At 39.2% G+C, this 25,783-nt stretch overlaps 1 protein-coding gene across 7 annotated transcripts; it reads right to left on the reverse strand.

The window, feature by feature from the left end:
• Window positions 1–1,646: 1,646 nt before the first annotated feature.
• On the reverse strand, window positions 1,647–25,743 carry HPS5 (HPS5 biogenesis of lysosomal organelles complex 2 subunit 2). Of its 7 annotated transcripts, none has more exons than XM_054827575.1 (23): window positions 25,649–25,743; window positions 24,002–24,171; window positions 23,475–23,585; window positions 22,575–22,639; window positions 21,763–21,955; window positions 20,082–20,215; window positions 18,563–18,778; window positions 18,147–18,218; window positions 17,824–17,912; window positions 16,643–16,821; window positions 16,262–16,420; window positions 14,999–15,158; window positions 12,830–12,953; window positions 10,891–11,037; window positions 10,053–10,127; window positions 8,972–9,561; window positions 7,560–7,683; window positions 7,189–7,344; window positions 6,529–6,648; window positions 6,095–6,208; window positions 5,664–5,770; window positions 4,683–4,968; window positions 1,647–4,244 (listed from the first exon to the last, which is right to left on the reverse strand). In XM_054827575.1, the coding sequence occupies exons 2-23, from the start codon at window positions 24,107–24,109 to the stop codon at window positions 4,184–4,186; spliced, it is 3,390 nt and encodes a 1,129-aa protein (XP_054683550.1). In that variant the 5' UTR covers window positions 24,110–24,171; window positions 25,649–25,743; the 3' UTR covers window positions 1,647–4,183. The 7 variants fall into 7 exon arrangements, 6 of the variants coding, with proteins under 6 accessions (XP_054683550.1, XP_054683552.1, XP_054683553.1 ...); XM_054827577.1 differs by having other exon boundaries at window positions 25,386–25,669; XM_054827578.1 differs by lacking the exon at window positions 25,649–25,743 and adding an exon at window positions 25,391–25,640.
• Window positions 25,744–25,783: the final 40 nt, after the last annotated feature.

Consider the following 25,783-nt stretch of genomic DNA (forward strand, 5'->3'; position numbering starts at 1 on the left):
CCCATGGAAACAAGCTACGGCTACAACTGTTGTTTTTGCAACAGAAATAAGCAAACTGCCCCTGAGCGTGCAGAAGGGTTTGAATGGAATATTCCTTTCTGACCTACCACTAAAACATGGGCTGTGTGTGCACACTGGGTAAACATAACACATATAGGGACCTCTGGGAGAGTGTGTTCTGGGTTTGTACATTCTGATATAGTTAAGATAAAAAACAACCTCAAACTGCTTGTCCTTTAATTCTAAGTATCTATAAATGCAAGCTATGTTCTGCAAACATTCCGCAATGCAGGTATTTTGCAATCTAAGTAAGTCCCAAATTGAGAAAGGGGATGAGGTGAATTCCCAGCTCAGGCACAATAATAGATGTGGTTATTCCTTATTCTGGGAAGTAATAGCACCTTATCTAAGTTTACGCAGACAATTATTTACTTCAGGAGTTTTGCCATGCTGCTGTACAGAATATTTACTAGCATTAGCCTCAGGTTTCTAGACACGTAGAGTGACCGCAAACTTGTCCCCTCTTCAGGAAACAGTTGGATATACAGATGTTTATCTTAAATTAAATTGATTTCCCTGTACATTTTGATGATGAGTCTAACTGAAACAATGTTTTGAGGCAGGTATGAAGCTTTTATTATTAAATACCACAAAAACTAACAGCAACAAAATCAACACAGCTTCTATTTAAAGTTGCTCTGAGCAAAGCCTTCTTTATTCATCTCTGCTTTTCAAGGGTCCCCTCCACCTACAGTCAGTCATGAAAACCAAAGATGAGCTGCAGCTCATCTGCTCCAGCGCTGGCTGCCTTAAACTGTATCAGTGGTGTATGCTTAGCTGGCTGGCAGGAGCTGGTAGGGGCTGTAGCTTTAGGATGAGGGCATTGCTCTGTACAACAGTAACTTCTAAACAGAAGACCATTTCATTTCATAGTCTCTTCACCCTACCCATACTGAGATGAACACACGCGTATCAAGAATAGGAAATAGCACTTTTCCAACTGTTCTTCAGAGAGTAAATTCTTACTCTTTATTGATAGCCAAGTTAGTTGAAATCATCAACACAAGTTCACTTTAGACACCAAATTTGAACAAACTCTTCCCATTATGTTAGCTATGTGACCGTTCTGACACAAAATGTAAAAAAACCCCTCAGAATGGAAAGTTAGGATTTATTGTAAAAAAACCAAGACAAACCAAAAAAAGCCCTAACCATCAGAGTTAACTAAGTGTACAAAAACCTCACAGAAATGAGACTGCTGTGTACACAAAATACACAGAGCAAATAAAGTGGAAATATTACATATGGAGGTAAGCCAGGTATATTCTTGGCAAGCCAGCCATCTTCCTCTAAGGAGGGCAACAGGAGTACTCAGCTGAAGCTGTACTACATTCACACACTGTATGAAATGGAGTTAGTTAAGTGCAACAGCCTCCAAGGTAGCAGCATGCTCATTTGGCAGGTAAGAGAACAGGCACCAACATCATCTGATTTGTGTAACCTCACCACATACTGCAGGTGCCTGGCTCCTATTCCAAGTCTTACTGTAAGAGCATGGGGTGATTCTGAAAGAAGGATCTGTGCTGTTTCCAATGTCAAAATCTAAGCCCCAAAAGATTTTTTTAAACTTTTCTTTTTCAAAAGTATGATATATTGGCTTTTCCACAAGCAACGCTATTAACAGATGAAAGCCTGCCACTAACTGTCTCCCTGTAACTTCGTTTCCTTGAGTGAAGGAACCAATCCTCCACAATAAAGTCTTTCTTGTGATTGAGCTGAAAGACTGCACCTCTCAAAAGCCTGAAAGTTTTATTACTAAGTCCTATTTCAATGAAAATAAAAGCATTATTTTGCAGCACTGTAAGTGCTGCAAGACTACATAAAAAGATGCTTTGTAAAGAATATTTTCAAATTATTTCATGACAAAATTAAGGATTTTAATAAAATTTAGTTCCAATGCATGTGTTAATTTTTTGTTTAAATGACATTTGTGAAAAATCAAATATTGACCAGATGCTGTGTCCTTCTCCTGAAAATGTGAGAGTCTGACAGTGAAGAGGGCCAAAACTAGAAGCCTAAAAAAGAAACTTGTTCAAAGATGTATTAAGTGCAGAAAGAGTGCTGGTACAAAGCATAGTCTGTAAACGAGAAACAAAATCCAATATGAATCTTCATATTCTAGCAGATATTTAAAAATACTTCTTTCTTGACAGCATCTATCTAAAAATACTTATCTAAACCTTCTGCTTTAAAAAAGATTATTAAAATGAGACCTGCGGTCCTCTCACTTTCCCGAATGTCAGAATTCATTGTGGAAATTACCGAAGTTTAGTAAAGCCTTTGACACCGTTTCCCACACCATCCTCCTGGAGAAACTGGCTGCTTATGGCTTGGAGGGGCATATGCTTTGCTGGGTAAAAAAACTGGCTGAATGGCCAGGTCCAAAGAGTTGCGGTGACTGGAGTTAAATCCACTTGGCAGCTGGTCACAAGTGGTATTCCTCAGGGCACAGTACGGGGGCCAGTTCTCTTTAATATCTTTATCAATGATCTGGACAAGGTTATTGAGTGCACCCTCAGTAAGTTTGCAGATGACACCAAGTTGGGCAGGAACGTTCATCTGCTTGAGGGTGGGAGGACTCTACAGAGGGATCTGAACAGGCTGGATCGATGGGCCAAGGCCAATTGTATGAGGTTCAACAAAGCTCAGTGCCCTCAGTGCTAGGTCCTGCACTTGGGTCACAACAATCCAACACAATGCTACAGTCTTTGGGAAGAGTGGCTGGAAAGCTGCCCAGTGGAAAAGAAGCCAGGGATGCTGGTCAGCAACTGGCTGAACATGAGCGAGCAGTGTGCTCAGGTGGCCAAGGCGGCCAACAGCATCCTGGCTTGTATCAGGAATAGTGTGGCCAGCAGGACTAGGGAAGTAATCGCCCCCCTGTACTCTGCACTGGTGAGGCCTCACCTCAAGTACTGTGTTCGGTTTTGGGCTCCTCACTACAAGAAGGACATTGAGGGGCTGGAGCGTCTCCAAAGAACAGCAAAGCTGGTGAAGGGTCTAGAGCACAAGTCTTGTGAGGAGTGGCTGAGGGAACTGGGGTTGTTTAGCCTGGAGAAAAGGAGGCTGAGGGGAGACCTTATTGCTCTCTACCTGAAAGGAGGTTGTAGCCAGGTGGGTGTCAGTCTCTTCTCCCAGGTAGCAAGTGATAGCACAAGAGGAAATGGCCTCAAGTTGTGCCAGGGGAGGTTTAGATTGGATATTGGGAAAAAATTCTTCACTGAAAGGGTTGTGAGGCACTGGAACAGGCTGCTCAGGGGAGTAGTTGAGTCACCATCCCTGGAGGTATTAAAAAGCTGTGTAGATGTGGTGCTTGGGAACATGGTTTAGTGGTGGATGTGGCAGTGTTAGGTTTACAGTTGGACTCGATCTAAAGGGTCAACATAAATGATTTTGTGATTCTAATTCCACTGCCCTGAGGTTTGTTGAAATAACACAACTGATGGTTACAGTCATGTTGCACAAATAGATACAGGCTATTAAGAAATATCATGCTTACAGTTTAACAGTGAGTTCATTTAACAAGTTCTTCTATTAATAAGCATTCTTAACTATTAATCCACGCCTGAAAAATATTTTCCTCCCATTTTAAGACTTGGGTCAATTAATGCATTTCAAATGGGCAAGACCAGTCCATATAATTTGAGGGGAAAAAAAAAAGAAAAAAGGGTATCATAACAAGCACTTCTACAGTAACTTGAAAAAGTCAATGTCATTTACAGGATAATTCAACAAGTACCAACTTAGATATTTTTGAGGAATGGCTTCTCATGTTTGCAAACAAACAAAAAATTTTATACACCAGGATTTAGTACTTAGGGGCTCATCTCCTAAACATCTAAGTCATACAGACTCAGAAAATAAATTTCATCTTAGAAATCTGTAAGCTTAATTTAAAGATAAATACTGCATTGTTTTAAGTTCTAAAGTTCAAAACTCATCTCCAAAAGAATAAGGGAGAACTGTCAACAGTTCCCAGTCAGATACCTGCCAGATAGAGAGTGGCTCAATGTAATTGAACTTTTAGACAGGAGGTCATTTCTTTAAGAGCCTTTTAAGTTTAAGAGGCACTTTAATATAGAATCATTACAGTAAAAAATGCTCCCAAAGTTTTCCAAGTTGTTTTCTATGCTTGCTGAGACCACAAAAAACGGTCACATCTTTCCAACATGGACTGAATCAGCGCTCTGCAATTAAAGCAAAGGAGAAAAAACAAAGTCAAACAGAAAACAAAAAAGCTAACACCAGACAGAACAACAGAGATTTAGTTTGCTTTTTAAAGAAAAGTTTGTCAAAATGTGACTATTTCAGAAGTAACATGACATCGCCTTCTCTGGATGAGATAGGTGAGATCAGAGTCTGTGCAGGACTCAGCAATACAGATATCTCCTTCACATACATCTCTAACGTATGATTTGTTGTTTCCTCATTTTCATTTCACAATGCCTATATCATGCGATACATAGTTCTTAAATAATAGAAAAGCTTTCAGTTGAGTTTAAAATCAGATGTAAGAATGTGATGCATTTTATCTTTTTGTTAACTGAAAAGAAAGCTTAAAGCATCAAGAAAACGCAAAATGAATAGGGTGCGTACATAGATCTTCTGTTGATGTGTCATCTTACCTTTGCCTTTTCTCAGCAATTCTCAGTATCTCACAGACACCACTAAATCTCTCAGACAATTCTAGTGTCAAGCCACACTCCTGCAAGAGAGGCAAGGCACGATTTGGGCCAATGGCCTTTGCCAGCAAGAGAGCTACGTTTTCCACAGTGATGCAATCCGGGCAGTTCGAGATACCATTGCTGACAGCACTCCCATTCTGCAGGCCATGGTGGTGGAAAGCTGTGCTGTGATTTTGTGCAAGATGCAGAAGAAACTTCCATTCTTCTATGGTCTCTGGAATGGAACCTAGATGTAAAATTAGTTACATTATTTGTAAAACAAGGATTATTCAAGCCTACTATTTTAAATATATCTATACTTAAAAGGGAAGCTAGCTATTCTGTTTTTTCTCTGTGAAGATTTAAGAAAACCAAGTGTTACCAACAAGCAAATTGTGTACAGAAGTGTACTGCCTTGACTGACTCAGTGTAAAATTCAGTGGTGAACTACACACAAAGCGTCATAATAGCTCAGTATTTAAGGCTTTGGATTAAGTCAAGAGACAAAGAATTGTTTTATCCATCTCAGGGCTACTGAGAATTTTTTTCTAAGTTCTGCCATGTAATACAATGCTTTGCTCATTATAACTCTGTGTATGTGCATGTGTAGTGGGGGGAGTTCTGTGCTGTGCAGGGAGGCTAGCTATTCCTATATCTACAACACCAAGTTTAGCTTTTACTCCCACAACTGATAAGTACCTCTACATTCTTGAACTTTAAGCATTTTCTAGCACAACTGATTTCACCAAGCCCTGTGTGAAGATACAAGAGTGTAACACCCATTTATGCATTTCAAATACACTGCACTACACACAGTTAGTGCTACCAAAACACTTCCAAAAAATAAAAGTTCAACTCAACTTTGGACAAACTGAATCAGTACATAATAAGGGCAGTTCCTATATTACAGGAGTATGTTTACACAGCTTAAGACTCACTAACCATCTTCTCCATTCAAGAGGCTCAAATCATCCAAATGAGCAATATTAGTAAAGGCTTCTATTCTTCTATCCAGCTCCAGACAGAGAAAAAGATATCCGGGCCAAAATCTTGAATAAGAGAGTAAAGATTTCCAGGAATCAAATACTCAGTCTAAACTAAAGTCAACAATAATTAAATGCTCATTTAAATACCAGCGAAGATAGAAGCAACAGAATTTCTTGAATGCCAGAAATCACTGCAGAGTGGGGACATGGCGAAATACCCCTTAGCCAAAAGGGGTATTTGGTACATTAAACTGGTCACTCAATATTCATCCCCAAAACAGGAAAGGTTTTTAAATAAAACCTGTCCACGTAAGGAGCAGATGGGTGGTTTTCATTTGTATCTTTTTGGGGTCAGAATACCAACTAATTACCAAGTTTTCTTCTTACCCATGTGATTTACATATGTCAGCCATCTTCTCTTTTGTAACAAAATCAGCTGGGAGTTTAATCAAAAGCAGAATGAGCTGGCTGTAGCCCCAAGTAAACAAGTGCGATCGTGGCCTAGAAGATGAGAAATTCAGGTTTAAAGCATTAATAGTTTTCTTCAGAACATTATGTTCTCTCTACAAGAAAGGCAGGTATATGAAAAAAAGAGAAGGAAAAACAAATGAAACACTCTCTAGTGTCAGTAGAACAGTCACTCTGAAAAGCATTACAGTTATTTAATCCTTTGGTTGCTTCTGCTGAACTCCATAATATGCAAAAAGCTTGACAGATTCAGCGACATCCAAACTGTCATAGAAAATCTAAGCCAAAAATTGAGATTAAAAGTTGAAGCTTTTTTTTGGTGCACTCAGGACCTTGGATGAACCGTACTTTACCTGGGATTTCCTTCTGCATCCACTGTATTTGCTCTTTGTGGTGCATCATGAGAAACTGCCACACACAACCAATCCAGTCGTATAGACTGGGGCTGCAGAAGAGATCTAAGGAGAGATGACCTAGAAAACAAAACACACAGAAAAAAACCTACCAGTTTTAAATATACCAGATATGGAGAAGTTGAGATTGTGTGCAGAGAAAAAAAAAAAAACCAAGCAAAATATGGATGTAAAATTAAATTAGAAAAGCCTAGAATGATTTATGTTTCCAGAAACTGAGGAGACCATAGAAAACCATCAAGTTTGCAAGCTGGGTTTCCCCAGCTTTTTTTAATTTATTACTATTTTTTATTTAAACGCTGTCTAACCTTGGTATACTGAACTGCAGGCACAGGACAGTCAGTTCCATTGAAAATATTATTTAGAAAAACCCTGTTAAAACTAGCACCTAATCTAACAAAAAAACCAAAAAAAAACCCCGAAAAACAAACAAACCAGTCTGAGATACCAACTAAAACTGGCAGAATGAATTAGAATCTAAAGAACACCAAGCAGATAGATACAGAAACAGTAAAAAAAGCCCCCAAAACAAAACAAACCCACACACAGCTACATGATGAGGAGAGCAAACAGACGAAAAAGATTCTATATTCTCTTTACCTTTTATCCTCTGGCTTTGATTTCACCAGACTATCTAAATATGCTAAAAAGTGAGCTGGATCATTCCTGCAAATCTGTTTGATATCAGAAGGTAAAAGAGAGGGGTGGAACTTGATCAAGGGCCGAAGAGCTGTTTCCCCAAATTTTTCATAAAGCCTGGAGAGAGAGGATAAAAACTGATTTTCAGTACCAAACAGCAAAATTATAATTTTTTTCAAGATCTCTTGCAAGTTCAATATAGTACTGAAAGGTGATCTCTTTAAAAGATTCCCAGAAAACTTCATGAAATGTTAAGTGAACCAATTCCTGCTAGCAAGTTAACAACACTGGAGAAGAGGAAAAAAAAAAGAGAAAAGGACTTGGCCTCAAACCTTTGAGCATGTACCAATATCAGCGGGCTGTCATCCCAAGGCCCCAGGTCATGCAGCTGTTTCAGTATTTTCAGCATATCTTCATTTTCCATTGCTAAAGCCACTGGACTGTCACAAGTTAGTTCTGAAATAAATCAGCGCACAAGTTACAAGATATAAGCAATTTTTTTTTCCGTAACACACACACAGACAAAAGTAACCACTACTTTCATGGAACTCTCTAGCTAACATAGTAACAAGTGAACAAATTCTACTTGTTCATTTCATAGAAATCAACATCACTAATCTGCGCTTACAGCAAATTACAATTCTAAAATGATACAATTAAGGCATGGAATAATAATCTTGATATATTTTACTTTTCTTTATACTTCTGAGGAGGCATTTTTTCTCTCATGTGAAAAAAGCCCACTGCAGGACATACGGCTTGCTGAATATAATGCAGATCTGCACCAGTTTTCGTATATTACAACTTGCTTCTATTAATAAATAAAAACTTCAGCTTGGACACTGACTTGACAGAATGCAGAATTCAACACGACCCTTGATCCTGATGAAATGCGATTATTAATCTACAAGCACAAGTGCAGTCCAACTGAGGACAAACTGGGAATGCATGCATTACTTTCACTTCTAGGGCACCCAGAATCCCAAACACCAGACACCAACCCTCAAAGCAAGATTCTGTTGTTTGATTACTCTCTGTTGGCACCAAATCAATGCTAAAGACTTTAATTCACTCTTAAAAGTGAATTCTGCATAAAGCAGAAGATGAACACAGAGAACAGGTGAAGTTCTGCTTTCCAATATAATCAGGAATCTTTGGTTCAGTAAGGCTAAAGAGGCTTCTAAAAGATCAGAAAAGATTTCTGTGGAAAAAGGAAGCCTGATGTGATCTCAAGCCTCTCATTTGCATGGAACCATCTATTCCATTCAGTTTTGTTTCACATTAACCACATTTCTCTGCAAGTCAAATCTTCCATTTCCAATGCAAATACTGAAGACCCTCCCCTAGCTTTTGCCTTGTTTCTATAGACAAATGATTCTAATTGAGATGCTTTTGCTCTTTGAAGCATATATATTTGGTTTTAAATAGATCTGGTCTGTAATCACTACAGTGTTCAACCAACAAGCTCCATATAAATTAAAAGGTTCGGAATTGCAAAATGGGCCGGGGGGGGAACGGTCTCCCCATGGAGCCAGCAGTTCCTCGTAAGCCTTTGGGGGAAAAATAAACAACCCAAAACCAAACCAAAAGGACCCACACAGCAACCATCCTCCCCCTCCCACGCTACACCTGCAGAAGGAAAATTTGCAGATACAAATGGAAGTGTCTTCAAGCTTTTTCTTTTTTTTTCCCCCCAAAACAGTCTTACTTTCAGTTTATTAGTAATAAACTTGTCATTAGTTACCTTTCAATCCTGCAATGTATGTTTCCCATACATTAGGGCTGGCTGCATACATAGTTATAATACACTGTTTTAGTCTTTTTAAATCCAAAAGAAAGAAGTAGCTTCGCATAAACCTACAAGCCAAAGTCCACGAAGCTGCTAGTGGCAGACTTCCAGAGCTTTCCTCTGCCTCACCATTTCCACAAGAAAATACACACAGCTCAAAACACAGTGTTGTCAACTCTACGAGATCTTTCTGAACATCCGGGTCTATGACACATGGAGGAGACACTTGAAAGCAGCAGTCCAAAGGTCCCTTCAAATCACTACTATTTTCACACATGGTTTCATCAGTATTTTTTTTTTCAGTGCAGTCTTCCAAGATACTACTCTGTTCTTTGTCTGCTGGGTCTCCATCAGTTGGATCCAGTTGTAGGTCTTCCTCCAGGACTGCCCTGTCCTCTTTAGCACACACAGTCTTGCTTTTCTTAATAGGGGAAGTAGAATACTCTTTGCTGCCAAACTTTTCTTCTAGATGAATAAACCATTCCTGTAAAACCCTTCTCATATGCTGCGGTTCTAACAAAACCAGGGGATCCTGGAGTTTGGCTCTGTAGCATAAAAAAGAAGTTTACCAAGTTGCTTGACAGTTATGAGATGCCACAAGTGAAGTATTATGTATTTTGTGTAACTCAAAGTATATTCCTAAACTTAGAGTCAGTTGTTGGTTTTTGTGGTTTTGAGGGCATCAAACAGAATTTAGGCTGTCTACAGTTAGTACATTCCAAGTTCCTCGAGATTTCTTTCGGAATGGATTTTTGTTTGTTAGGTCATTTTGATTTTGTTTTTTTAAACTATGCTTGTAGTTAGGGCAAAAGGATAATGCTGGAGTACCTAAATAAGCTTTTAGTGGATTTTGCTTGGTTTTAAACAGGGGAAACAAATCATTAACCAAATGAGATCCTTTCAGATTATGTTAATAGACGTTTACAGCATTATTCTTACATGTATGTAATGCATTAAAAAAAAGGAATTAAAAAACCACAATCCTTTTTCTACCAAAACTCAATATATCTATACACTAAAAAGTTTCCCTGCTTACATAGCTTCTGCTGTTGCAGCCTTGAGATCTCTTAGATGGTCCTCCTCTGGAAGCTGGCAGCTCTGTGGTTCTAACCTAGAAAAACACATTAATTTCAGTCTTATCTGAAATATTATCTCTAATAATTTAAATTTCCTTTAATTTGTGAGGAAACAACATTAATTCCTTTATTAAAAAATAAAAAGCTTTCGTTTCTAGAGAAGGAACAGCTCAACAGACATTTTGGATGAACTGGGCATGAAGAGCAAGTGCTAATACTATTTTTATGGCCTTCTATAATAGCTTCTACTCTAACTACAGTAGATTTCTGCAGGTACTGAATAAAAATCAGTATCGTGCCACTATATGAAAGTTAGTCCAAAATGGTAAGTTAGCAAATCATTGGAATATGAAATAACTTAGCTCTGTATTAATTGGACAACCATTAAAGAAGTTCAATGTTTTATAGCTACCATTATTTTTAAAAATAATGTTTTTAGGGAGATAAAAGTGTTTACTCCTGACTCAGAAAGGACAGAAAATGAACTGTTGGACTCATGTCTATAACTATAATGAGCACCACAGATCAGCAATTCTCATGTAGTACACTATGTTCTTGCTCTTCAGTTATTACAGCACTGGGGTGACTGCATGCTCCACCAGAAGTGTTCATTACCTAATCAGCTTCTAGAAAAGGAGTCAGGGAGAACCAGTGAAACCCACCACAGTAATGAAGGCAGCTGGAAAAAACTAACACTGAGCTCACTGTTCTACTTGAAGTGGTGCTTTTTCCTCTAGGCTGCTATCCCCAGAATCCCCAGCAAATGCAATTGCTAATAAAACGTGATTTTGCACTCACTCTTTCTCTTCCTGGGGAGATGCTACCAGATTAACAGTCAATTGCTGCAGCTGCTCATCATCCTTTGCTTCTTGCCTCCCTCTAGTATCAGGACTTATATGAAGTGTGCCAATCTTTTCAGTAGTTTTGCGTACAAAGCTGGAAACACTAGGAGTCAGAAGTTCAAACATTTAAAATTAGTAGTTCAAAACTGAACAAATCAAGCACTTTCTTTCCATTCAAACCATTATTTCAGAAAACTTTATAATCTGAAGACCTCTTGAGAAAGGATCAGAGCAGTGATGACCAACAAGAACAAAACTCACTAAGCAGCTGCTCAAAACTTATACTTCAGTCATGGTCCATACTTCCAGCACAGAATAAAAGCCTGAAGTATTTAAGACTTGGAGGTTTTGCTGCTGGAGAAACAGGATCACATACTGACATTAGTACTTAGATTCTGACATATATTTGTATGCAAATAAATGCAGATTACCTACATTGCCTTTTAAAGCTTATAAACAGAAACCATGATTAGGAAATTATGTCCCTCTTGGTGGTAAGAAACAGTTTTACAATACTTCAAATTAATTCTTCAGATTACAAAGCTCACTAAAAATGTCCTTTTCTTGTCATCAGTCCCTATCCCTTCAGATATTTTATTCAAGAGAAAGCCCAGTGAACATACCAAAACCCAATTATTTCAACTGCTGCCAGGAAGAAAACTATGTCATCAAGGGTAGAACAGAAAAATCAGATTCTTGCTTTCTGGCCAAGAACTAGTTTAAGAGCATCACGAAAAAGGAAAAAAAAGCAACCATTTTACTTGCTTGCCAGGGAATATGGCCTCTTTTGCTATACTGAGGTATAGCAAAAGTTGAAGGTTGCTGCAGAAGAGAGAAAGAACTCAAATGTAGCAAAACAATTTGACTTTAACATATAGAAGGATTAAAGGTAAACTTTTAAAAATTAACTGTAAATATGATGGTATTTTATTTAATTATAAATTGAATATAGTGAACACTTGAAAAATCTAGTTGTCATTATTAGTAGAAACACTCATTAAAGTCCTAAAAACCGCTTATAGTTTTAGAAAGAATTCAAAACATTGCATGTATTTCTGAAGGTTATTCTGAGATTCTCACACTACTGGTATCAGCTACATTTTTTGTGTTGTGGGACATAATTCACGTACCTAAGTGATCAAGGGAGGGCTACACAACTTTTCAGACCATCATTATGGACCAACAACATTTTAGCTAAGAAACTAACGTACATTTTTTTTTTTTTTTTTAATTTTTAAGTTATGTATTTAACACCATCTCCTCTATATTTGTGTGTGTTCCCCTGTTTTTTAAAAGGGAGTTTTAAAATAGCAATTTGATTTCTGCATAAAACAGACACTGCCATAGGTACCTGTACCAGCTATAAGCCACCATTATTCCATAAACACCTGGGGAATTGATTAGATTCACTGAAAGGTGCGGGGGGTTTAAGATGGCAAATGACATGGTACACTCTACAAGTGTGTTTTAGCAATATCTAGCATGCTTTGAATATTTTAATGTTTGCCCCCAAGCAACACAGGAAGCCGTCATTCACTCTTCAGAAATCTAAATACCAGAAAACCAAAATCCCAAACCAATATTCAGTAAGTTTGCTTTGAATACAAACCACAACCACAGTTTACAGGGTAATGTTAAACGTGCTTAGCCATTTAATAACTGAGGTTGAAATCTTGGCTCCACTGAAGATAACAGCAGGTCTTCGTATCTTCATTAGAGTCAAGATGGCAGCTTTAAATTGTCTAGCAAACTTGACTGCATATCCAGTCAAGTGTTTCAGTTCAGATGTTACATTTTTGCAGAACAGAGTAGGAACTAAACCAGACAGCACTACAAATTGAGAGGACAGAAAAGGGAAAGATGTAATGGATGAGTGAACCTACTGCAAGTTTTACCTTTCTTTGACAGCTTGGAGAGAGACGAGAGGAGATGGGGAACGAAATGACAAAGGAATACTGAATGGGAGAAATGTCTCATTCCGGTCAGCCTCAACCGTCACAGATGCATGAGATACATTGTCTAACAAATGGAATTGAAATAAAGAGTCATGAAACAGTGGCTGGCAAAAATGGAACAGTGAAACAAACTGCATGGCAGTAATTCATTAATGGATAACCTGCATGGGATATTTTCATACTTAATATTCAAGAATGTGGGGAGCCAGAAGAGCGCTATTTGGTTTCAAGGGCCACTTTATTACCGACTGAACCTGGTAGGTCCGCTTTGCTAACAGTCTTTTGGCTCTATAACAAGGCAAATGATGATCAACAACTGTATGATAACTACCTTCTAAAAGTAGACTTACAGTCCATTTAGGAGACAAAAATCTTGATTTAATCCACTGACAGTTAAACATCTAGGAAAATTAAATATTGTTGGATACATCAATTCACATTGCATAATTTCCTAAAACCCTAAATCACACATGAATGTATAGAGCTGTGGTTAAGGTATAAATCACCCTTTTATTTGAATGGACTTAAAAATAAAAGTGAACCTGCAGCTCTCTGGCTTTTTATAAGATTCACAAGAAATACAGAATCATTGACTATTTCCTTTTCACTCTTATATCCCTAACAGTATCTACAATGTGTTTTGATAAATCATTTCCTGGTACAAACACACACTGCATCTTTAAGTGATGTAAATAAGAAGAAAAGGATCCTTTTAAGTAAGGATGACACTGCATTTTGTAACAGTCAGCACTATCTGCACCATTGAGAGGAAAAGATGCTACGCTGTTACAGAAATTCTACCATCAGAATCCACAGTCTCTCTAGATAGTGCCTAAAGGTCACGACTGATTTTAAGATTGCTTGTAAATAGAGCTGCTTTTGTTCATTATGCAGATTAGAAACCTAAAAACTTATGACATCTTGCGTAAATGTGAGCAGGGAAACACTAAGTCCATTTCTCTTAAATACTAAATTAAGTACACGTGCTTCAAGAAGCTTCTAGAACTTCTCTACTTTGAAATAATCAGGAAATTTGTTATCTCTTGTTGAGCCGACAGAACTTTTCCATCTTCTGACATTCAAAAAACTATGTCCCTTCATTTTAGAGTTTTAATATCGGAAATGATACACTTCCAAGTTTTCTCACATTTTTATGGTGATATGTTTACATTTGCTTCTTTACCTGTAAGCACTACAAACAGCAGCACAATACTACTGACAAGTAGGGGAGTAAATATTAATTCCTGTACTCTCCCTCTCCACTGAAGTTTTCCCCAACAAATCACCCAAATTCTCTCTATCCTCAACTGGCATCTACTCTGTGCAGAAGCTAAAGAGCAGCCTTTTCACTGGAAAGCCTCTCTACCAGACCTGGAACTAAGCCAGCTCCTCCTCATCCCGGGTTTCTGCATCTTCTCCCAATCCCAGCCAGAGCAGAGAACAAGTCCCATTATTGCCTTGCTCTAGCTTTCGTCCAGCGACAGGTACTTGTTAGGAAATAAAAAAAGCTCCCTGGATGGTCTAGATGTTAGTTATTAACAATTCTATCATCACTATGCTAATGTATACACGTGTAAGAGATGATCCCCTGTACAAATGAAACTCTGCCAGAAAGTTAAGAACACTTATCATAAGCTTACTGTTTTCCCTGAAGACATATAAAGCCAGAACCAAGATTAAGAAATTCTTTCCTGGAACTAGTATTACTGGAAGAATAGCATCAGCAAACAAATCTAAATTTGAAGATCAGTTAACACTGGCATAGTCAGCTTAGAGGATCTTCGCATTAATGCTGAACTCCACACAGATGCTGGGGGTGGCGGGGAAGAGTGAAGTCCTAGCTTGGTAAAAACCCTCCAGACCTTTTCCTTTGTTTCTCTGGGTTGTGTTTGGTCTTAAGCTTGGATTTCTGTGGAGCCAGCATTTCACCCCAATGTTTCAAGAAGGAGTTTGACTGGAAGGTGGGGTGACTGTGTTCCCATTGATCAGAGGATTTAATCATGGATAACTTGATAGTGGAAAATAAGAGCACAGAACCAACCCAATCAGTTTCTTGTAGAATAAATAAAAATTGCATCTGAACAACATATTTTCATTAAGAAATATTACCAAGTTCTACTTGCTCATCTTCCTGGTGTGCAGGAAATTCTTTAAGTCTCTCATCTTCTGAGAATGTTTGACTGTGGAGAGAACATGAATCTTCATCTGACTGACTGCCTCTTCGACTGATAACACGATATATTCCAGAGTCTAAGATGCTGAAGCTTTCCTGTCAGACAAGGGAGAGGAGTTACATGTAAGAGTTGTACTTCCTTGTTAAACTTCCTGCAATGAACTCAACCAACCATACCCACACAACCGCACAGTGCTTCATAATTCACTGTCTGGCAAAGCCCTGTATAACAGCATATTTTTGACATATCCAGAATGGAAAAGTACACACATGTCAGTAAGTGTGCAGTCCAGTGAGTTTATAAAGATGTATATGCTGCAACTGCTTTTAGGAAAGCAGCCTGCGGAACAACTGGTGTATTTACCACAAGACCATGAGACAAAAAGCCATCTCTGCTTTAGTCCTGCATCTGACACTGTCACTTCACCCCTCTGTACCTGTGTACCCAAGAGTCTGTACTCTTTTTGCTGGTTAACCATACCCAACTAGCACAATTATGGACCCTACTATCTGGTTCCAGGACACACGTAGATCCTTTTGCTCATGGTTAGTCTATGTAGTTTACTTTCCCATCTGCTCTACTGCATCAAGATGGACTTTAAATTACTTTGTTTTTGAAACTTTACTCTTTAAACATTGTTAGGGTGAAAGCAATAACTGGTATTCTATTAACTAAGAAATATTTACGCCCTTCTTGAAAAGCTGCTGGGAAGCCAAGACAATACCAAGCAGCTGTATATGTAAAAGAATATTAGAAATATGCTTTGTTGGTTTTTTTTTTTTTTTTTCTTAGAGCTTTCTGCTCAAACTTCATGGAGTGAGACAACTTCTTAAACAGGGCTAGGACAGTTCTGAGCATTCAGACATTCAGTTTTCACCACATGAAACTACAGTTACAATCAAGATGACCTTTACTGAAGCATGTTAAGACACTGAACTCAGCTGTGCAGAAAGCCTTCTTCGTATCAATCTTTGTCCACATCTCAACCATTAATATGGAAAAAAGGCAGAGGTCTAAGAGCTTAAAGAATGCAAGTAGTAGTAGTTGCTGTCTCCCTTACTTCAGCTAACTTTAGAAAGTAGTGTTATCGCTGTAAAAGACATGATAAAAATGAAAGCCTCACCCTCAAAGCAAGGTGATTTTAAGCCATAAAGATAAAATCTGCAGGTAACATTTTTGGCACTACCAATACACGTACATGAGACGAAATACTGCTCCTTCTACTGCTGCATGCAGAATCTAAAGGTTCCAACTTTGAAATTAGTTCTTCCAGTTGCATAATGAGATCTTGTTGGGTTGAGGCATCCAGCTGAGACTTCAAGTGCTCCAGCTTGTCTAGAGGCAAATTTTTTCTTGCCTAAAAGTACACAAACAGAAGCATTACTATTTTTAACACACATGTGAAAAGCAAAAGGTACCATATATGCAGGCTAATTTTCATCCTAAAAGTATAACGTTTAGAATACTTCTTAAAAACTTCGAGAATATGAATCTCAGAAACCTATGGAACTTAAAGGAAGAGGGGGACAGGAAACAGAGTGAAGTTTCATTGCACAATTACAAATATGTATTTACTTACTCTGCAAGAAATAATTGCATTTTGGAAGAGACAACAGACCCTGGCAGCAAGTGTCCAGAACCCTCTTCTTATCAGACGCTCTATGCAGCGGTCTACCAGTAGAAGGGAGAGGTGCACAACTTTTCCATTTGCATGCAGACAGAACATCTCACTTTTGTAAACTGCAATATCCTGAATATCTGCAAAACCAGATGCACAGAAACATCTAACGATTTCAGTCCTTTAGTTAACATTCCTTACTGTTCCTGAAAGAAGGTGAAAACATACTTCCCATCTGACTGCAAATGTGTGCAAAAGCCTAATACACTGTAGCACGAGTGGCATGGGGAAAAGACACTGAAGAGTGCTAAGCTAGCATCTAACAACTATAAAGAGCAGTTAAAGTATCAAAACTTTCCAGAGTTACATTTCTAGAAAGCATTCAAAAAGTATACAAAAGTTACTGAAAAGTTTCCTTTTCCTCTGAAGGGGGATGAAAATCTGAAGACTGATGAAGATGAGATTGTTAGCTTTGAAACAGAAGGAAAACATTTGCTAGTAGAAAAACACTTTGACCTTTCAGCAGCTTTCAAATGAAATAGTTATGCTATATGCAAACACCCCGTGACAAAGGCATTGGAAACTTAACACCAAACTGGGGGGAGAGAAGGGGAAGGAAGAGGCTGACTGACAATGACTAACTGTTCTAGGACTATGCCTATACCCATACACACAAAAACGTTTACGAGGCCTCTCTAATCTGCCAAATAGGTACAGTCCCTGGCTGCAATTTAGCCAGGTGTTAGAAAAAAGAGGTTTTAAGCTTTCAGCTGCCAGATTATCCTTCACAGGACACCTGACAATAAACAGAAATGAGGAAAGGATACTGCAGGTGTTACCTCACTAATACTGCAGGTTATTACTTCTCACTATTTGATTACTGTATTTTAAGATTCACTCTACACCATGGTTTTTTTTCAAGCATGTTTTCAGAAGTATGGAGAGAGGGGTTGGCTGGAAGAGGCGGGGAGAGGGTTAATATTCAAGGATATACCTGACAGATGACAAGGAAAAACAGTTTTCTGATCAATGTTCTGCAACCCAGCTCAGACACTGAGCTTGAAAAGGCTCCATGTTAGGCAAGGACTTCAGAAGTGACAAACATAACAGACAATATTACAAAGCGAAGATTCTCAGGTTACCTTTTACTTCACTCCAGAGTAAGACTTGAACACTTTGGGGAAGAAAAATATAAATGCCTCTTTCTGTCCAGGTCATTACACAGTGCTCACTGCAAGCGAAGCAGATGTTAATAGTGCAACAGTTAACTGTGGTAGTCACTATAAAATACGCAGGGATGGCATTGGCTTAAGTACAACAAGTGAGAAGTGAGTTGTGTCATGTGATACTTGGAAAATTCTTACGCAAAAAGATGAAGTTGATAATATAAATTAGGAAAACATACAACTTTTTCTTATTTTTAAGTCTACTTTATCAACAGGAAGCTATGCTGACAAATACTCACGTCAAATACAGTAGCTTGGGGAAAGATAAAGATTGTGGAGAGTAACTGGCACTAGTATAATGAGGATCCAGCCTGTAAAATAAAATTAGTATCTGTTACGAGCGTAACTACAACAATATCACTTCCATAATATTCTTAATCTTGGAAATACAAGGCTGGCTTAAATAAATGTAGTCTTACGACAGCAGCATTTATTGCTGTAGTCACACAGACATACCTGTAGAATCAAGGCTTTTGCATTTTTGATAACTCAGATACTGGTTTCCGTTATTAGAGGAGAACATATTATGATGACAGCTAGGATTAATGCTTGACTGTACTAGGAGGTTATTTAATCTTCTCAGTATTAAGGCAGTTCTTTTAGTTAGTCTAGAAGTCTCAAGCAAGTTTATCACTGATAACACTCATGCTTCTACCTGAGAGTAACAACAGGTAGAGGCGGTGATGACAGCAGCTGCTTGAACTGATGTGTGCTTTGCACTTCCCCATCAAAGTTCACCTCCCACATCCTTGAGCCAGGTCGAGCACAATATATTAATGGCTGCTGATTCCCACTGTTTTTTCCAGCAGGGAGGAAACATGCTCCAAATTCTCCATCTCTCTCTTTGTTACCAATTTTCCAGAACTTCTCTCTAGGGGAAAAAATGTACTTGTTAAGGCAGCATTAATAAAGGCTCTAAATAATTTTATGTTATTCTTGAAGAATAAAAATACTAAATCCTAGCTGCTGAATTGGTCTTGGTGCTTAAAAAAAAATATCTGTAATGAATATTATAAAGCCTGCATAAAGTTTATAAAAGACAGGTTGCAGAAATATTTATTAGTTTAAACAATAAACAGATCATGGTTAGTTTGTGGGGATTTTTTCCCCAGCAGAACCAGTCGGTCAACCTGGTGTTGGGAAGGTGATGGTGCAGATGATCCCAGAAACCATTTTCAATTGCATGAAAGGTAAGACTGTGATTATGAATGGTCAGCATGGATTTATGAAGGGGAAATATGTCTATAGCCCTCTACAACAGAATGACTGGCCTGATAGATAAGAGGAGAGCAGTGGATGTTGTTTGTCTTGACTACAGTAAGATTTTTGACACTTTTAACACTTTCACAGACAAATGGAGGAAGCTAGATAAAGAGACATGGAGAAATGCAAAGTCCTGCACTGGGAGAGGAATAACCCCAGGCACCAGGACAGGCCAACTGGCTGGAAAGCAGCCTTGTAGAGAAGGGCCTGGGGGGTCCTGGTGAACAACAAGCTGATCATGAGCCACCAATGCACTTTTTTGGTAAAGGCGGCCAAAAGCCTTCTGGGCTGCATTAGGAAGAGCGTTGCCAGCAGGTCAAGGGAGGTGATCCTTCCCCTCTTCTCTGCGCTGGCGAGACATATCTGGAGTGCTGGGTTTGGTTCCAGGCTCCCCAGTACAAGAGAGACATGGACATACTGGAGCAAGTCCAGTGATGGGGCCACAAAAATGACCAAGAGATTGCAGCACCTATCTTAGAAGAAGAGGCTGAGAGCACTGGGCTAGTCACCCTGGAACAGAGAAGGTTTAGGGGTGGAACTCATCTGATCCCATGTGTATAAATACCTGATGAGAGTAAAGAAGAAAGACAGAGCCAGACTACTCTCAGTGGTGCCCACTGAAAGGACAAGAGGCAATGGGCACAAATGGAAATTCAGGGAATTCCATTTCAACATGAGAGAAAGCTCTGTTATTGTGAGGGTGGTAAACCACTGGAAAAGGCTGCCCATAGAGCTTGTGGAGTCTCCATCCTTGGAGATGTTCAAAGCCTAACTGGACAGTCCCGCACAATTTACTCTACCTGACTCTGCTTTGAGGAGGAAAATTGGGACTAGGTGCCCTCCAGAGGTTACTTCAGAAATGCTGTGTGAGTCTACAGAGTCCAATATTTTACAAGTAAAACATAACTTGCCTCTCGGTATCACACAAATAAGTGCGTGTAAGTGAAGATATGAGCAGTCTTCCATCCAAATAATCAAGCTGAACAACCCGAGAATCTACGGTGGTTATAATCTGAACAGGAAACATCACAAAAGTAGCAGCAGCCTACAGTTAAGAAGAAAAAAAGAAAGAAAAGATACAGGGCCTCAGTTCAAAGTAAAGACTATGTCTTTAAATAATATTCACAAAATTCAGAAAAAAACTTATGTATGCTATGAATACACAGCATAAGACAGAGCAGTTCCTTTCTTCTCTCTCCCTTATAAAACAAGGCTTCAATGCTTAGAGGACTAACAGTCTAAATCCTCCTTTCCCCAAAACCATCACTGAAGGTTGAAGAAAAAAAGAAAAAAAATAAAATCAATCTTATCCCTGTAGCATCCAGCTGCTTCTTTATAAAGAGTGTGGGGTTTGTAACATTAAGAAGGGTTTTTATTCTTGCTCTTGTAACCTTCATGCTTTTTGTCAATTCTGTCCCACAGGTACTTTCAGCCAGCAGACAGTTTTATGGAGACAGATCTGAGGGATTACTTGATATAAAAAAAAACTTCCATCAGATTTAGGTGGCTTACATAAACTCACTTCCTCTATTACCCTGCAGCAAATCACCCAAATACTATTTATTATACAAGTGTCTCAGTTCGCACAGGTGGCAGAATAAAGTCATAGACAGACTTCTTATTCATAAGAAACTACTGAGAACAGCACTCAAATTTTGTAGCAGATGGTCACCATTTCTGACAGCTTAAAACTGTTTTCTTTGTTAGGAACACATCAGTTCCCTACTTCAAACAAAGTGCATTATATGAAAGATTCAACAGTCCAATTCCTTTAACAGGCATAAGCAGACACATATTAATTCCATGGGGCTTGCCCTTCTCTCCTCTCCTTTTCCCTCTCCTCTTTCCACAGTTGAATTTTTTTGCTCTTTCTTTAAATACAATAGTCTTGCTACGTTTAAGTCAATTTTCTGTAAAAATCTTTCATGATGGCTAGAAAGGACCTGGAGGAACACATCTGTTTCCAGGTTGTGCTCCTTCTTACAGATTAAAAGGAGAAGGAAAGGACCTAGTAATGGTAAAATTTAAAGAACACTCAAGGGCTAGAAATCAGGCTGGTATCATTAATTTGTGTGACCTTTGCACAAAACGTAATGGATGTAAGCTTGACATCCACCTACCCTTTGTTTTAACTAATCCACATCTCTAGGAATAAGAGCATCCAGACAGAGCCAAGCAAAATCGGAGTCTGGGATTGCCCTTTCTCAGACTGACAGCTGACCTGAGGACTAAAACACACGTGGAACCTGTAGCTGGAGTCTAAGGAATCGAACAGGCTCAGAAACACCCCAAGACCCTGGGCTTGGATACTTGCAAATTCCAACAGAAAGAAGCTCGGCCAGTTTTTAATTCTATACATTTGAAAGCATTTTTATGTTGCATTACTAAAACAGCTAAAAGAGGGGGAAGTTCATGAGTTAGGATTTCTACTGTTGTCTCAAGAGACTGGTTCTTCATCCCAACAGTCAAAACTACCAGAACTTCATCAGCTGGCAAGTTTCCTCTATTCTACTTTACTAAAACAACCAAAAAGATTCCACACATCATCCCCTGGGAACTTCTACATCTCAAACAAAGTGTGTGACATTTTACCTTCCCTTGTTTCGATGTGTTAATCTTGATGGCTGATACTTTTCCCACATGATCTCCTACAAAAACACGAAGGGCAGCTGTATCCCAACATAGAGCTGTGACTTTTCTGCCCTTATGCTCAGAGGAAACATAAATCCGTTCTGGTTTCCCACGACGTTCCTGATTCAGCTCCCAGACTACTACAAGACCTTGGCTACAACAATTAAAAAAGAAAATACAATTTGTGAATAAGTCTTCTAATGTTTTATCATTGATATAGATGCATTATTCCAATGAAACAGAAAATCTAAGCAAAGCAGTACATGTCAGAGCTGGTTGTGTTTGAGGTTGCACACTTTCAAGAAGTGTCACATTCTTAATACTGAAGAAGTGTCCTTCCTTGCACTATGATGTATCAGCAGCTTTGGAAGGCTACTCTCACATTTACTGAAATCGCCAGTGAGGATGTGGAAAAAATAGCATTTAAATGGATTTTAAACAATGTAAATAGTATTAATTACCAATCTCACTCTGTCAAGTTAACGAAGGTATTTCTTTTGATGCTGAAAGGTCTCAGGGAGACATTTATCATCATAACTTCACATGCATTAGCTCTCCCATAACTGTTCTGTTACAGAAATAATACTTATTCTAGAACAATTATTCCAGGAAAAAAGTTAAGCAAACTGTCAGTGCAGCGAATTATTCTGTAGGTTCTTCTACCAGTTAATTCCCTGCCCTCCTCCAAGTTCTCAGCAGATGTCCAGGTCCAAAACTTAGCAGCTCCTTACAAATATTTATCTAGAATTCAGGTTTGTAAATACATCACACACCTGGTGGCGACAGCAACATAGTCCTCATCATGTATACAACAGGCAACCCGGGAAATGGCACCTTCCTGAAAGCAAGTATGGGAGTAAGTGCAGGTAAAAGTTGTTCTTGTACTGCCTTTACCACTACACAACTTTTATCTCCAAGTTATAAACCAGATTCATGTCAACAGCTGCTACCACTTTGTTGTGATGTAGGTTTTTTGTTTGTTTGGGGTTTGTTTGCTCTGAGTTTACTTTAAAAACATGCAACAACATGACATCATCAAGAGAAAGAACTGCAGTTCATTCCCTGATTTGGAAAACACAGAAATCAGTCTCTTGTCCTCACACCTATGGAAGCTGTTTTGCCAGAACTAAGCAAGATGCTCCCAACCTTAAAAAAATGACTGCATTCGTGTTATGACGGGAGCAGCAGTGGCTCCCAGGAAATAGCATCTGGCTGTAGAAACAGCAATCCCTGTACCATGACCTCTTTCAGCAAAAGTAAGCCAGCCTATCTTTTCTTTGCTTATCCAGGTAGTTCATAGTCTGGACATCCAAACATTGGTAGTTATCTACACATAAGTTGTTCTGGTTTTATATTCAAAATTTTCTCCTAATTCTTAAGTATTCAGGTGACTTTGTTGCTGCCATTAAAAGTAAAAATTTGAAAAAGAAAGGTCTGACCCTCTCAAGAAATTTCTTTCATGACTCATGAAATCTATTACACCATGCATTCTGGGGATACACTCCAGCACCACAACCTTTTTTTAAATGGAACAGTCCAAAACTTCACCTTATTTGGACAATTCAGCAAGCTGAAAGTGCCTGGTGACTTTTAATAAAAATTAACTGGAAACAATGTCTGTTTCCCAGTCCTATTTTCCCTAGAAATTTTTGTATAGAATTCTTTACCCTTACCTTATGAGTGAGAAAGAGTCTTTGCTTCCAACCATCTCTCTGTATAAGGTTCAGTCCTCCTCCTGAACTGCCCAGAGCTAGCCATCTCTTTGACACAGCTATACATGTGCACTGAAGGAATAAAATCATAACACACAACATGTCTGCTAGCAAGTACTAATAACAGTAACTTTTTTATGCATTAAGTTATTTTTTTAAAGGCTTCATTGTTTGCCAGCTCTGCGTACCACTCCTGAAACACTGACAGCACATTCGTTAAAGATATTAGAATAGAACTCTCTGCGATGGGAGCAAACAGTAGAAGACAGTAACTGTGTAAGGCTGTATTATTTACCCCACGGTTGCATTAAGAAAACACACACAGAGTAATAGGATCCTTTGTCTTCACTACTTCTTCCTCCCAAAGTGTTCCCCCTCATAAGCATGCACCCAAAAAGAAAGAGATGAATCCCGTGGGTTAATCAGATAATAAACCAAATAAGGTCATTCTCTGAATTAAACCCCCCACACACACTCCACAAACTCACCTTCAGACGACTAGAATCCAGCCTAAGCGCAGACAGCAACGGATCCAAACATTCAAACTCTGCCAACACATGGTTGTAAGAGTCTGGAATTATTGGCACAGAGGCCATTGATGTACAATACTAGCACTACTCATTCATGGGTGCATTACAGCTTCAGCTTCTAGCTGCACCTGCCAAAAATAAAGTAAGTCCTTCATTAGTTCACTTTTTACTGCTACATCTGTTTTTTTTCTGTGTTTAAAGAAACACAGAACATCTTCCTGTTCAAACAGCATCAAGTTTCAGTTTGCCAAAAAAGGCCCAGGGCTGCAAAATTAGACCCCTGCTTCATTTATGCGAAGTTTTTGTTAAAGTTCACTTCGGAAAACTTAACGTATCAGATCTCAAGAAATATTTAAACTGTAGCTATAAGACAGATGTACATCCACCTATGGAATGAGTTCTGTCTACCTATGGAAAAAGCCTTGTTTTATGGTAAAACACACTTCCTCCCACAAAGTGCACCCAATTTTGAACTAATTTTCTTAAGGAAAACATTTAGCACTGGCATTTTATACCTACATCATCTTCTCCTCCAAAACTAAATTTAAGGAGTATTATCCTCAACTGAGACCACATTCAGAATTACCTGCATTTGTACATTTTTAATACAGCCATACATAAAAAATATACAAACTATCCTTTCCACAGTACTTCCTTTCCAGTATACAAGATAGATAACACAGAGTGAAAACCAAGAATAGTTATTGAAGCTGCAACCTCATATTTTTCCTAAACAGCACGTACTGTAAAAGAATCTCTTGTTGAGGAATTGTTAAAGTTTAGACCTCTGTGTTGTTTAAAAAAAAAAACCCCCTTGTTACACTTCATACTCAAGCCTTTGAATTTCTAAATAATGTTTAGCATGCAATCCCATAAATTAAATAACTCCCTCCCAGAAACACTATCATGTGAAACCTCACATTTCCTTACAAGAAAAGGGAACACTTACTCTCACCAGGCACTGCAAAAAGGGAAGATACACATTTAGCCAGAGAGACTGAAAATTATTTCTTCAAAATTCTCAAAAACGTCTTAAAAAACTTAAATTATGGGATCTGAGAAGGACTCCACCCCGGCAATAAAGACTAGAACATCTCTGATAACTAAAAAAAAAAAGGACTGTTTTGTTCTGGATTATATAATTCGGTCCAGAAAGACACAAAACCGCCTGTTTTACGCGCTCAGTCGTAAGGAAGGTCGCAGATAACCTCGATCCAACAACGCCAGCCTAAGATTTTAAACCCTTTCCTTGGAACTCTGCTCTCGGAAACCGGCATCCGCCCGGACGCCTGACCTACCTCGGAGCAGAGGCTGCCGCCTGCCAGCAGAACTACAAACCCACCTTACTTTCTCTCAGATACGCGGAGGGAAGCACGGCACCCCAGAAGCCCAGAACCCCCCGACTCCTTCAGAAGCAGCTGCCGCGGAAAGCAGGCGGGCAGGGGACGCTGCGGGCAGCCACGCCCGCAGACCGAGCCCCGAGGGCCGCCGCCGACCGAGCGGGGCGCGGAGGAGGAATGCCGGCACCAAGGAATGAACGCTTCCCGCTCGCTTCACGGCGATGCTAGGGGAGCGCAGCGCCGGGGTGTGAAGCGACGCACGTACCGGCGCTCCGAAAGCTGCCGGGAACCGGGACACAGGAAGGCCCCGCCCACAAACAGCGCGGCACGTGACCCGCGGGCGGGGCGGGGGCGTGCGGCCGCTCCGTGCTGCGTCACGCCGGGCGCGCCCGCGCGCGCG

This window comes from Grus americana, chromosome 5, assembly GCF_028858705.1.
Source record: "Grus americana isolate bGruAme1 chromosome 5, bGruAme1.mat, whole genome shotgun sequence".
NCBI lineage: Eukaryota > Metazoa > Chordata > Aves > Gruiformes > Gruidae > Grus > Grus americana.